The sequence below is a fragment of the Battus philenor genome, unplaced genomic scaffold (assembly GCF_028537555.1).
Source record: "Battus philenor isolate CCGP_79_NKW_IND1 unplaced genomic scaffold, ilBatPhil1.0.hap1 SCAF_19, whole genome shotgun sequence".
NCBI lineage: Eukaryota > Metazoa > Arthropoda > Insecta > Lepidoptera > Papilionidae > Battus > Battus philenor.
Window position 1 is genome coordinate 5278769 of NW_027181681.1, and position 13776 is coordinate 5292544.

General features: G+C 33.8%; 1 protein-coding gene across 4 annotated transcripts in view; it reads right to left on the minus strand.

Moving 5' to 3' along the window:
- retn (retained) overlaps positions 1–13776 on the minus strand; it is a 154714-nt gene that overhangs the window by 94106 nt on the left and 46832 nt on the right. For all 4 annotated transcript variants that reach the window (XM_068764301.1, XM_068764299.1, XM_068764300.1 and 1 more), the window contains 2 exons: positions 7047–7310; positions 5936–6208 (listed from right to left, as the gene is read on the minus strand). In XM_068764301.1, the coding sequence (XP_068620402.1) occupies positions 5936–6208; positions 7047–7310 (537 nt within the window). The remainder of the gene's footprint in view (positions 1–5935; positions 6209–7046; positions 7311–13776) is intronic.

A 13776-nucleotide genomic window follows, 5' to 3' on the forward strand; every position in this document is an offset into this window, starting at 1 on the left:
CGGGTAACAAACGCCCGCCCTACGTGACGCGATTGAATCACTTCTCACCCGATCACGACACGCATGCTCCCCGACCCAGTTAATCTTCTGTTATTCGAGTTTTATTTGCACATAAATTTATTGTTTCTAAATAAACTTTGCGAGTTTATATAGCGATTTTAATTTTTTTAAACCTTAATTTTATCAAGTACACATTCATAAAACATGTTGTAAGTCAATAGTCTGTGATAATCTAATAGTTAAGGGTAACTTACAGATTTAATCGCCGGTTCGATTCTCAACAGAATTTCACTTTAACTTAATTATTAGAGTAATTGGAAATATGTTTAAAAGTCTTAATGGTGAGAATGTATAGCATTTACCTTTATATAATATATATTAGGTACACACTATTCAAAAATCTTTTTTTAGAAATAATAAATAACGTAAAAAGACAGTTTAAAAAATCGTTGCCAAAATCCTGATCATAACGCTTACTTATTAAAATTATTTACTATCTATCCCTGCAGACTTACTGCGCGAAGTTACTGGCCCGCATTTTAATTTAAAAAAAAAATAAACATAACATATTTTAGAGCGATAATTTAAATATAAAAACCGAAATAAATATTTTTAACCATTATAGCGTTATATATATTAGCGTTCTAAAACGAGGACATTAAAAGACGAGACTAGAATTTTCATAAATTTACACTTAACATAAAACTTAAAAAAATAATTGAAAAACGATGACCATAGCTTAACCAATTATTTAATGTCGTTAACTAGAAAGGACATCTATTTTAAAAAAAAAGATCAAAAAGTATTCATATAAATGAATACATGGCTGAACATTGAATTCACACACATCTATTGAGCAATTTCTTCGTGTAAATATTTAATATCCTCCATTCGAAGCGTCTGCGTCCCCTATGTAACAATTTTTTTATGAAGATATTAAAATGACTGCAACTCACGTCGGCTATCTGACAATTTAACAACACTGTAATGACAGTTAATAAAAGGACAGAACAACAATAATTCGCTGGAATGATTTAGGGCCGGAAAATAAGGGCATAGCGTTTGTAAACTATCATGTCTGCAAACTTAATAGCGTCGTTGACATTTGAATTTATAGCTTTAAGCAGACCACATAAGATACACAGTTGAATGAAATAAAATTTTGTTAAAGCATAATTCAATACGAAGTTGTCTTCTAACAGCAATTGTGACAGTACATAAAAGTTTCTTGAGCAACAAATTATGGAACATACATTATTGTAATGCGAAACATACGTAGACTATTTTTGAGGAATTATTTCAATTGTACAGGGTTACTCGTCGGTGAAAAGACTTCAAATGGTTGTAGGTTGAAGGTTGTGTTTAGATGTAGGTAATGTATAACTTATTTGTAAGTAAAAACTCCAATCACCTTTATAAAGTAATAGCTTTAAAATCTAACACACATTACATTGTAACATTTTTTTTTATTGGAATGCGATAGGCGAATAACTGGCAGTATCACGTCTGCAGATACAGATAGTAAACAATAATATACTACGTCGCATTCACCCTTTAAAGCTTTTACGTCATAACCAATCTCCCAGTACTATAACAAAATTATCAAAATTAAATATTCTTTAATTTATAATACTGATACAAGTATGTAAAAATGTTGTAGTGTATATTCTTTGTATTATACACGCCACAATCAACATATCGGCTGCGCCATTATGTGTATGATGCCATTAAATACTATGAAAATAGAACGACCATAATATTGTTACCAGGAACTATAGACCGGATCGAAGTATATCGGATCAAACGCACCGCATTTCGACCGAGAAAAATGGAACATTACATTGTCAAGATAATAAATATAATAATACTTGTGTGTTAAAGCATTGGTAGCTAAATGATTATATACTGTTTTCATAATTGCTCTATGCTCGGACTTCTTGTATCATCGTATTAACTGAATAAACGAAATTTAATTTTAATTTGACCTTAAAAACAAAAGCCATAATTCACGCAATAAAAATAAATAAATAAATAATAATAAATCCCGATAAGTGGTACTTTTATAGCATTATATTTTATCCTGCAAATATACTAGTAAACTTTAATAAGTTATATTTTTAATTATTACCTTAAAATAAGTTTTTGATTAGAACTAAACTTAAAAAGAATTTTAATGTTTTGTAGTCTACAATCCGTTGACCTAAATAATTAAATAATTAGCCGTTATGTTCGAGAGCATCCACTAAAGTGGTCACTGTAAGACTTTCTAATTAGGAACGTTTTGATTGGTTACAGGGCGTGACATATAAATTTTTATATTTAAGTATTTATATCGCTAAACGTTCAGTGCAGGACCGTTTTTGGAGGAGGCCTGTGTTTTGGAGGAGGCTGTGGGCGTCTATCAGGTAATATAATGATGATGACGACCGCTGAATAGTGTAAACATAGTAATGTTAAACATACAGTAATATTTTCATATACATCCATTCAAACGATTGCTTTACCTACGAGAAGTTACAGCTAGATTTATAACAGAAACTGACACAGCGCCTACATATTTTATTTTATAACGTCAAATGACGTCATTTCGTTGTCACTATTAAATGAAAATAAAACGGTATCTGATAAAAAACTGTAACAAAATTGGCATCCCCATAAAGTGGTCCATCTTGCGAGTTGTTTTACAGCGGGCATAGCGCGCATGGCTCCATTGTCAAGTGACGGGACGCGCGTCATGCAGGAGGTATTAACGCGTGCCAACCTCTCGTCGAAAGCCACAAAGAGCTCGTGACCCGCGCCGTATGGTGCCGGTGAAAGGAACCGATTGTGAGACGCATTAAACGCGAACAAACATAGCTTTAAACTCTTCAAATTAAGTATATTTGCAAAATGCTACGTGAAGTTCAAAAGAGGTTGATTTACGTAGAGTTTGCATATAAGCACAGGTTTTGCAAAAATTAAAACTGTTTCACTCTTTTTCGGGGCATCTCTCTCAAAAAAATAGTAGATAATACCATACCCTGTATCATTGTGTAATATCAAACGGATGATTGAAAATATTTTAAATCATTTAAGATTTGTTTAATAGAATCTCTAAAATAAATTAAACTATCCTGAGATTTTGTTATGATGTGTGAAAAATTCTCACTTTTAAGCTTTGGAAAGACCGTAGAGGTCAAGTTGCTTGAACATCGCCCCTATGGTCGTGTAATATGAAAGAATAAAAAAAAATGTAGCGCCATTTTCCATTTTCTAACTAACGGATTTCAACGTGTCAAAATGAGGCTGTTCCTTTTCTACTAGTAGCCACTGTTCCTTGCTTTTCCCGTATTCTCTCAATACTAGCTTACCTGTCCCGGCTATATCCTGCACTTTTTTACGTAACTTAAGTTTCAACAATAAAATTCGTCAGCGGCAAAGTTTCACCAAGATGAAGTTTCTCTGCAGTCCTGACCGAAAGCTTAGCATCTAAGTCTCTCTCATGTATTCGTAACCTTTGGAACATATTGGTATCTTCGTTAATTTCTTGACGGCGAAAAAGGGGACTGTATCTTACATTAAGACACTCGTCATATCAGCTGGTAGACGCCCCACTGTAAGGCACGGGCAGCCCCCAAAGATCGGCACAATGATAGGTCTTCCGCTGCCAATATCCAGCGACTTCCTGTAATCTTTTGTCCACCTTGTGGGGGCATACCACGCATCCACAAACCCGTAGTCGCCACCAGAGAACCTTTCGGCTCCAACGATCGTCGGTTGCACAATCGATGTCTCCTGACCGCTGCCACTTCCAACGTGCAATTTATTATACGTCGGTACCTTGATTCTTCTGGTCATAAACCCAATACTCTTATTAATTTGTTATATTAATATTTGTTGTATATTCTTGTGTAATATCAAAACTACAATATTGCCATAAATAAATAGGAACTATAGGGATTCTTGTAATATTAACCAATCAATCCATCAACTGTAAGAAAGTGCCTGTATAAAGGATCGGCTATAAAGTGAATCATCTATGGACGCGGGCTAATTATTACTTCACTGTACGAAAAGAAGTTGGTCAATTTCTGTCTTTTGTAACACTGGCACGGCGAGCACGAGATCGACACAAAAGCAGTTAGCACGTTAATTTCGTTTTATAATAAGGCTGCATTATGAATCGAGTTTCCCAACCACGTGAAAGACGGCAATTCGCGATACAGATAGTTCACGACAGCTGGGCTTCGACTGATAATCGCTTACATTTCTTAAAATATAATTTAAATCATAGGACGACAATTACTTATCGAATACTATAAAATAATTAGAGACGTTTAGTTTGACCTAATTTTACGAACGACGTTGTGGATTCTTAGAACAATTTGCAATAATAATAAATAATTGGTTAATACGAAAAAAACTCCTCCTCCAAACTTTTTCAAGTTTCATTAGGTGATTCTCTTAGTCCATTTTTTCGTGTAATTTGGAAATATGACCATATATATATGTTCATTATTATTTAACACTTCATAAATCACATCCGTTACTTTCGATAGTTTTCTAATTTTCTTTAAAAGTACTAACATAAAATAAGAATAAACCGAGCTTTATCAAAGTAAATCGAATATAAGTTAAAAAATCAATTAATGTTTTAAAAGTATCTTTCACGCAAATTTCTGTAGAATTGTCCGCTACCCTTTATACTTGACCAGAGCAGTTGTCGCATACTTTCCGACCCTTCACCATTTAAAGTCCCCATTCCAGTCCAATGAAATACGGAACAAAGGCAAAACGAGTTATAATATATATACGAAATAAGCGAATAAAGCAACGTTTATTGGGTACACCTTGTCGTCATGTAAAAACGTATTTGAATAATATACGAGGGGACTTCGTGAAGGGTTTTAATATGTTTTTCATAATTATCTCGTTGTGTATAAATATTCACTAGTACACAAATAGCATTACAGTTAATTTTAACGTCGTAATGAAAAAATATTCATTACTAATTCATTGACTAAACAATTGTTAAAAAATTTATTAGTTTATTAAATACTATTTTCAGATTATTTCAGTTTGTACAAGTTAGTTGATCGAGTGTTTTTATGATTCTTACACAATAAATAAACGCGCAGAACAGATGACCTATGAGGATAAAACTCGGGAATGAAGACCTCGGACCAACAAGTGCAGTGAAGGACATCGTAAGGTAGACTAACGGCCTTATTTGTTGAAGATCATTGAAGCAGCTGCGAGCAAGCTGGATGCAAGCTGCGTCCTACCGGTACTATTAGAGATGTATGGAGGAGGCCTATGTCCAGCTGTGGAGTCCTACGACTCAAATAATGATCATACAACTAAGAAAGAAATTATCAACGCTAATTCACTCTTAGCGTAACTTCAGATATTACAGATTTAAACCTCTTTTTTATTAAATTTTCGTCCGTTAACTTTGGTCTTTCAGTTAGATAAAGATAAAGAACACCTGAAAGCGCCATTGGCAATATCGAATACATATCGACGATGGTATTTAATGTGCCCAGTTCTGAGGAAAACCCACAGCAACATTAAGTTTTTTTTTGTTTACTTCCACTATTCCTTAATAAAAAAAAGTCTATTCAATATATACTTCATGAGACCATACCCGTAGTCAAAATCCACAACCGACGAGGCAAGATTACTTACTAGAGATGTCGTGAGGGTGTAGAAGTGTGAACCCTACTAAGAAACGCTCGAACCGGCATTATAAGTAGGAAGTAACATTTTTTTATAGGTGGAAGTACTAATTTGTAAGTTTGAATTGTTAAAAACCCAGTTATTATAAAAGAAAAAATTAAAGGTACTGCGATCGATGTAAATAGATTTACACAAAAATTAAGTTTATGAGCTATCTATTTATAACCAGTGCTTGTTGATAAATAAATAAATAAAAATGAAGTTGAATTGAACTTACCTGACGGACCTGCTTGTACTGCTCCTCGAAACTCCACCCGGCGGCACTGCCTTCTGATGACGATGATGAAGCGGAGCCAGCAGGCTGAGCAGGCGGAGGAGGTGCAGGGGCCAGGAAGGCAGGGGGCGCATAAGGAAAGCCCCCTGTCGCACCTGCGCCAGCAAGCGCGAACACACTACTTGGCGCGGACAGCGGAGCGCCCTGCGCCAACGACGCCAGTGACGACAAGTGAGGATGGAGTGATGTCTTTAGTGACTCGAAATCATCGCGGACCTGACAAATAATGCACTAAATAAATCCAAGTACATTTGAGTAAAAACAGGGACATTAGGTATAAGTGTAGAAGCTTTAAAGAGGTAAATGTATAACAAAAAGGTTTTTAAATTTTAGATCGATTTCCGAACATTCCGTATAAAGTGATCGCCGTGAAATTTGTTACGTTAATCTATTTTTTCTATCGGAATGTGCCAAGCCAATAACTTTCCGGAGAGATAATAAATAATTAATTTTGATGTGTATACCCAATTAAAAAAAAACCGTTTTCTTATCATTTCGTTTTCAATTATTTCATAAACCTTAGATTTTTGCGTATGGTGTACAGTACTTAGTTGGCAGCAAATAAGTAAAACATAAATATAAATAACCAAAATAATATAATATTAAAGAGATTTTATTTATTTTCTAGTTTATTCCAAAACCATTTATTTTAAAACTATTACTTATTTACTTATTGTAAGTCATCGTTTAATGTAAAAGGACGGACGACTGAAAAAGGCTGCGCATATATCCCTATCACCTGAGCTAGTCTGCCCCTGACACGATAAAAAGGATGTGTAACACATACTTAAAAAACTATATTACAAAAAAACGTGAACCGGTTACGAAAAAAATAACTATAAATTACCTATTTTCATAGTTAACTTAATTCGTGTTTAGTCTAGTTTTTTATTTATGAATAAAAACATATGAACTTGTTACATTTTTATAAATAATTATGTATAAGAATGTATTCACTGTATATTAGCTTTCTCACTCAGATTAGTTTATAATATAACTCAAATAGGCTTAAATTAGTTTAGTTTAAAAATAATATAAAAACCAAAAGACTTGCTTTTAGTTCCCTTTCAAGCGGGCGCGGTGAATTCCTCTGATGTGGTATTATCTGATTATTGATCGGTTGGTGGTTGATCACATGGTGATTCATATTGTGCTGATGTTGGTGTGCCAGCGACTGATGCGGTTGATGCTGCATCTGGTGGGCCTGGTGGGGTTGGTGTGGTGGGTGTGGCTGATGGGACGGCGCATCCCGTCCCACACCCTCGTCGGAGCTCTCGCATGACTGATCCCCGGACGATTCACCTTCAGACCGTGCCGACTGTAAAGGTCAAGTAAATTAAAGATTTCATTCTTTACATTCGTTCATCATCATCATCTCGACCGAAAGACGCCTACGACCACGGTAGACCTCATTCAAAGGTCGCTACAATGACCGGCCTGGCGCTGCTCGCATCCAGCGACTTTTTTGACTCTCGTATGGGTCTTTAAAGTAAAATCGAGGAACACATCTAGTACAAAGAACGGACGAGAGAGAGAAATGCAAGTGAATCAAGTGCTGGAGGAGGTCAGGAAAACCAAAAAGTTGTAACGCCAAAATAAGTAAGGATTGATCTAGAACGTTTGACTGGACGGTATTGAATCAAGTGTAAACATTGAAACTATTGAAAATTTATGCCAATTATATATGTCGTCAATGCTGTAAGCTTTAGTAAAAATCACAGGATTAACGTTATAGGTCATAAAAATATATTTCGGATAAGATAAATTGATAACCGGACAGCAAATGTCAACAACGTGTCAAATGGCAAAAAATGTCAACAAATCTTCAACAGTAAATGCCCGTGGTATTCTTTTTTCATTTCCACTTCCAAAACTATCCGCCATTTTCAATTACCGCTCCGAAGAACACCTTCACTTCTAACAATAACGCAGCTTGCTTTTTAGAATACTTAACCACGTAATTTTAGTGATTGCTAACAATAGGTACTTATTTATGGGTCTTCGAATACTGAAAATGAATTTAAATAAAATGTATAACACAAAACAGCAGAAATATTAAATATGTCAGCGAGTACCCTTGTTTAAAAAGACTTATTTGTTGCAAACTGATTATTATTCACCTTTATTATTAAAAAGTAAACACTATTCGTAAATAATTTACTTTACTTTACTTTTTTTTCTACAATATAATGTTTATATCGAAAGTAAATAAGATTGCCTTTAACTAGGTCAACAAACACTTTTACGTGTAAAGCAGTTTTTATATTTTATTCAATTATTAACGTATTGAACCCAATAAAACTTATGTAAACTTATATTATACATCGTCAACAGCAATGAGCTAGTTGAAATAAATAAGTAAAACGTAATTATTAATTGTAGATGAATTTAAGTTACTTATTGTATAAATAACAACAGACCGACGGCACAAGGGAAAGTGGCTTCGTTGATCTCCTCAGACGGTGAGTCGCTTTTAAATTTGTTGTAAGCAATAGATTAAATATTATTTTCCTAAAACATACATAAAAATTATATGTAAAATCCTAACTACCTCTCTTCTGTTTTACTAAAAAACCGACTTGAACTTTTCGGTCACTTTAATCGTTTATTCTATCTATGCTCCCAATTACATTATATTTATTATCTGTCTGAATAACTTTTATATATATTTGAACCACAGACCGAATTGAAATAAATAAAAGACTATGTTTGTAAATTAATTGTCCGCAGAAGCCAATTTATTAGATACATAAATAAGAAAAATATAAAGAGATTCAAAATTTCTGTTAATTCCATATGATGCTATTTTAAAGATACTGTAATGTACACAACAAAATGTATTTTAATTATACATAATAACTGTGAACATTAAGCGTTCCTAGAAATTAAATGTTTATTTTTGTTACGGTATGAACTATATTCGAGAGGCAGGTGTTCTTGGCGTGAAAAGCATCCACTGGAACCAGCAATTGCATATAAATGTCGCGAGGCGTCGGAAACCTCCATAAAAACTTAATAAAGGCGGCGTCGTTAAACTTTTACTCTTGAAGATTACACAAAATTCTTTAGTGACTACATACAGTAAAAATTATATAAAAGATTCTTCTTTTATATTGTTTGTTGAATATTGTATTTTCTTCTTTTATACGCAAAATTAAAGTTTCTCACGCAATTATAGTAAACTTTTTGTGCTTCAGGTTTATGAATAAAGTTACAAAAATGGTATTTAATTTTTTAAGACATGGACTCTTATTCAATATTGTTAAGATCTTTAAATAAGTCCGGATACTTCTTTAATACTCACATTGTCTTATTACCGAATTAACCGATAAAAAAGTTCTCAAAAATCAATTAAAAAATAACATCTAACCGACTATAGCATATAAGCATATAATAAAGTAAATAGCGCAAATATTAAAATAAGTGAATTATAAATAAGATCATTCTACGTTTCAATTACAGCGCAACGGGTCCAGGTTCGAGCAGGCGTTAAAAGCCGACTAAGATAGCGGACGCAGCTTGTTCAATAATTAGAGCTATTAATACAATTTTCCCTCCATTAGCTCGCAATCTAGATCTGTTTGTCCAACATGTTCCAATAATTGGCTCGTGGTTGCGTAGCTGCAGTAAATACAGCGCTTGAGGGACTAACTCTTCAATTACAATCCGCATTATTTGCGTGCAAGCACTGCAAGTCTATCAACCTATACTGTATTAAGTCCATCGGCAGATGGCGGTGAATTCGCAAGTCGCCTCAGGGTCTTGTTAAGGCTCAAAATGTCGTTTCCAATAAAACGTTAAAAAAATGTACCATTTCTTTTGTTTTTTTATGCAATGCGTAAGTAATATTAGTTAAGTACATATCTGTAACGTATTATAAGACAACATATTATAAGACGATTACAAGAACAGAAGTGATAACTTCAAAAATATAATATTAATAATTAAAATACATATTGAAATACCTGCAATATTTTGTGTATTACCAGTACCTTTGTAAGTTCTTTTCATGTCATAATAGTGCATTATTAATTTTAATTAACAAATTATTCTATGGCGTAATAAAATAAAGAAACATTATTAATTCATGTATGAATTATTAATTTAAAGAAATCTCTCAAATGAGCACCTCCACGTTGTAAAAAAACATGTCACTTTACACGAGGTGATCTCGTTTAATCGCATTATCACATCATGGTATGATAAATGTTATAAATGTACAATTAGTAAGATTAATCGTTGTTTAGGAAGACGCATAAGTTTAACGCATTCTTAGTTTTTTTTTTCTAGCAATAATGTTAAGTAACTATCGATTAACCATTATCGATGTAGAAGATAACGGCATCTATACGTATATTACGAAATTGTATCGCAATCGGCAACCAAATCGACGGTGGAAACGAGCACGTTTTGCGCCGCCGCCGGCCCCCAATTACGGCATTAAAATTATTATTTTATTTCCATTTTTATTTATTATTCGCATTATTATATTGTGGAGTTATTATCGGTGAAATGTTTCGTTCGGATAAACGTTCCGGCGTCGGCGACACGCAAGCTTCGACCGATTCCGCCGTCGCAGGGGCCCGCGGAAAGAACATGCGAATTAAGTAAATTTTTTTTATGAGAAATGATTGACAAACGAGCTCAAAGCTGGACTTTTTTCCGAAATTCACAAATTCAATTCCTCAAGTTGTAATTAATAATGATAATTATTAATAAATGTTATACGAATTTAAATGTACAGAACCCTCCTTTGTATTATATTGTCTCAGATTATACCAAAAATTACTTTCTCATGACTTGACTTTGTTGCTACTGAATTTTATTTAAGGTTTTTTATTAGTTATTTTAACCGAATATCCTTTGTATTGATAAAATGACTTCATGAGAAAATTTGAAGTGCAAGTAACAATATTTGGTATATTGAGAAAGTAAAAAATAGCTTAAAATCCACAAGTCTCAAGGTAAATCAATCCATCCAAGCTGATCTAAGTCGACAACCGGAAAACAGCTAGAGATTCTTATAGTTAGTTGCCAAGAGAATTATTGTTTTATGTTGACGTTAAATAAGTCATTTTAAATGAGTCTATGTCTTAACCTATGTCCTAACTAGTCCAATAGAAAAAGTGAATCGACAGAGAATAAGACTAAAAGCAGAGAGAATTATCAGCAGCATATTCGAGACAATTCCAAAAAACAATACCTTTGATTTGCAAAAACTAACTATTCAAAATCGAATCGAATTACTAGAACGAGCTGGAATTAAAACCTTAACATGAGTGCAAAAGTTATTATATATATTTAGTTATCTCGAGGTACATCAAAAGTGGTACAAGTCCCTCACTGAGCAGACATCGCCCGCGCCCACGCTAATGCGCAAACAAACAGAATCCAAGAAACCAGCGCGTTGTGAAATTCACGCGTGATTTAATAATAAAATAATAACTGTTAGTTATTTAGTGAAACGAAAAGACTGGTCATAACGGCCGGGTCAACGGGTCAACACAACCGAACTGCACGGAGTCACCATTTAATAATCGTCATCATCATTTTGCAGCCCATAGACGCCCACTGCAAAGGCAAAAGCCTCCTCCAAAAAAAAATCCACTAGGATTGGTTTTGCAGTATCCGCATCAGAGCGATTTCCTGACTTAAACTTAATTTGATTAGGATGCTTAAAATAATTTATATAAAATGATACAACAAAATTTCAACTCTTGAATGACTATAATATCTTATGCAATCGTAAATGCTTACTAAAAAGGACGTCAAGTTTGTGGACATTGAAGACGGGAGCCTTCATCGTTTATTACAGTCAAATTTGCAATGGGACTGGTTAGAATTCACCTGCATCCAGCGTCTACCAAGTGTTTACCAAAGGGCCAACTACCAATATATTGGATTGAGCTTGGCTTGAGTTTGTAATGGGATCTTCTCATATTAGGGCACTTTGTATTAAAAAGTTTATGTTTCCAGTTGAGGGATGTCAATTTAGAGGACTTCATTTTGATACATAGTATCTATCAAATATACAAAAAACGTAGGACCACTAAAACTTCGCGTGTAAACGCATGCCCGAAGACAATACGCGTAGAAGATAAACCGTGGTTTTATCGGGTAACAGTCAATAACCCTTTTGAAGACTCTGTAGCGCAAGAGTATCCCATATTGATTACATCATAAATGTAATTTCTTGCAAAAGAAATACATCACATTGATCATACAGACAGGAAATGTATTACAATGATGATTCAGTAAAAAAATGTATGACATTGGTAATACGTCATATGAGCGTCATGTCCTTGTAAAAAATACTTCTGACAAAAGAGACTTGAGAGCTATAAAAAAGCTATACAACTACACCTCTTTTTTCAATCGATCTACTTTAATTACATATTACATAGAATTGATGATGAACTTTTTTGTAATGTACATACGGGTTTATTAAAAATTAATGGATAATTAATTAAAAAATAATGCCATAAATTAATGTATAGCAAAACACCCTATACTAAAATCAATAGTTTCGGAAATAATAAATAACATAATATTTATATAGTAAGAATAAGTGTTTTCAAAATTTGACTATTACAAAATAAATTTAATTATTGTTTACTATCTGTCCCTGCAGATTTTGGTTACGCAAGAAGTTATTGTCTTTCGGCAGTAGGAAGTCTATCGAGGCAGCGAGTGGTATAAAAAAATCTGAACGTATTAAAGAATCAATTTAAAAGTTATCCCAATTTTACCGATGTTACATTTTAAATCGTTCGATTCATGAAAGTAAAATTTTGGGTATCGGAACCATTAAAGTACCGGCTCGCTTATGCATTGGACAAACAGGGCCGGTCCCTGTTTGAACAGATTCTCAGAAGTATCCGAACGCGATATAGAATGGGACACACTATTGATTAACGCCTTTACGTATCGCTATTACAATCGAATTTCCGATACACCGGTACATGACGATAGATCGGCATACGACTACTCATATCGATACACGTCGAATCGAATCAATCTACACATGATCATTAAAATCTATACATGGCGATTTAAATTAATAAACAACACATTATATCACACGATAACGACGGTACAAAATAATCGATGCATAACGATATATAGATACATAACAAATTAAATGTAAACATTTTACCTCTGGAAAATTCTGTAAGAACATTTGTGACACACCATGTCATGTTCAATAAAATTTTCAGTTACATATTTAAAATAATAAACACACGCCACGGCCCACAGTTGTGGAAATGATATCTTAAAAGTAATAATAGTACCCGGCAATTGATTTAGCATGTCGAAAACATGAATCTTTTATAAATAAGTTTTAATTGCTCTAGATACAAAGATTTCCACCGAACCAAATCAAATCCGGGATACCACTACACCCGAGGTTTGTAAATATTGTCTCAAACAGCATTACGTTAAATTTACACTCTTTTAAAAACTCCGGTTGTCGAAATACTATAATGGCGTAATATAAGTTAAAAATGTCGTGACGCAATACAACATGTATTATAATGTGCCATTGAAAATAGGGTGTGATGCGACAAGAGCATTCGGTGAAAACAGATCTCGATACATTGTAATATTTGTGATAGAAATCATAATCACATGTCCGCTAGCATATTTTATGGAGCTAAATCAAATAGAAACTTGTAATGAAAGATGTCGCGTACCTTGTGAGCGTGTGCGCAAGGCAAATACGAGCGGTAATAAAATATTGGACATCATGATGTTAATACCGACGGAGATATCGCGACGACGCC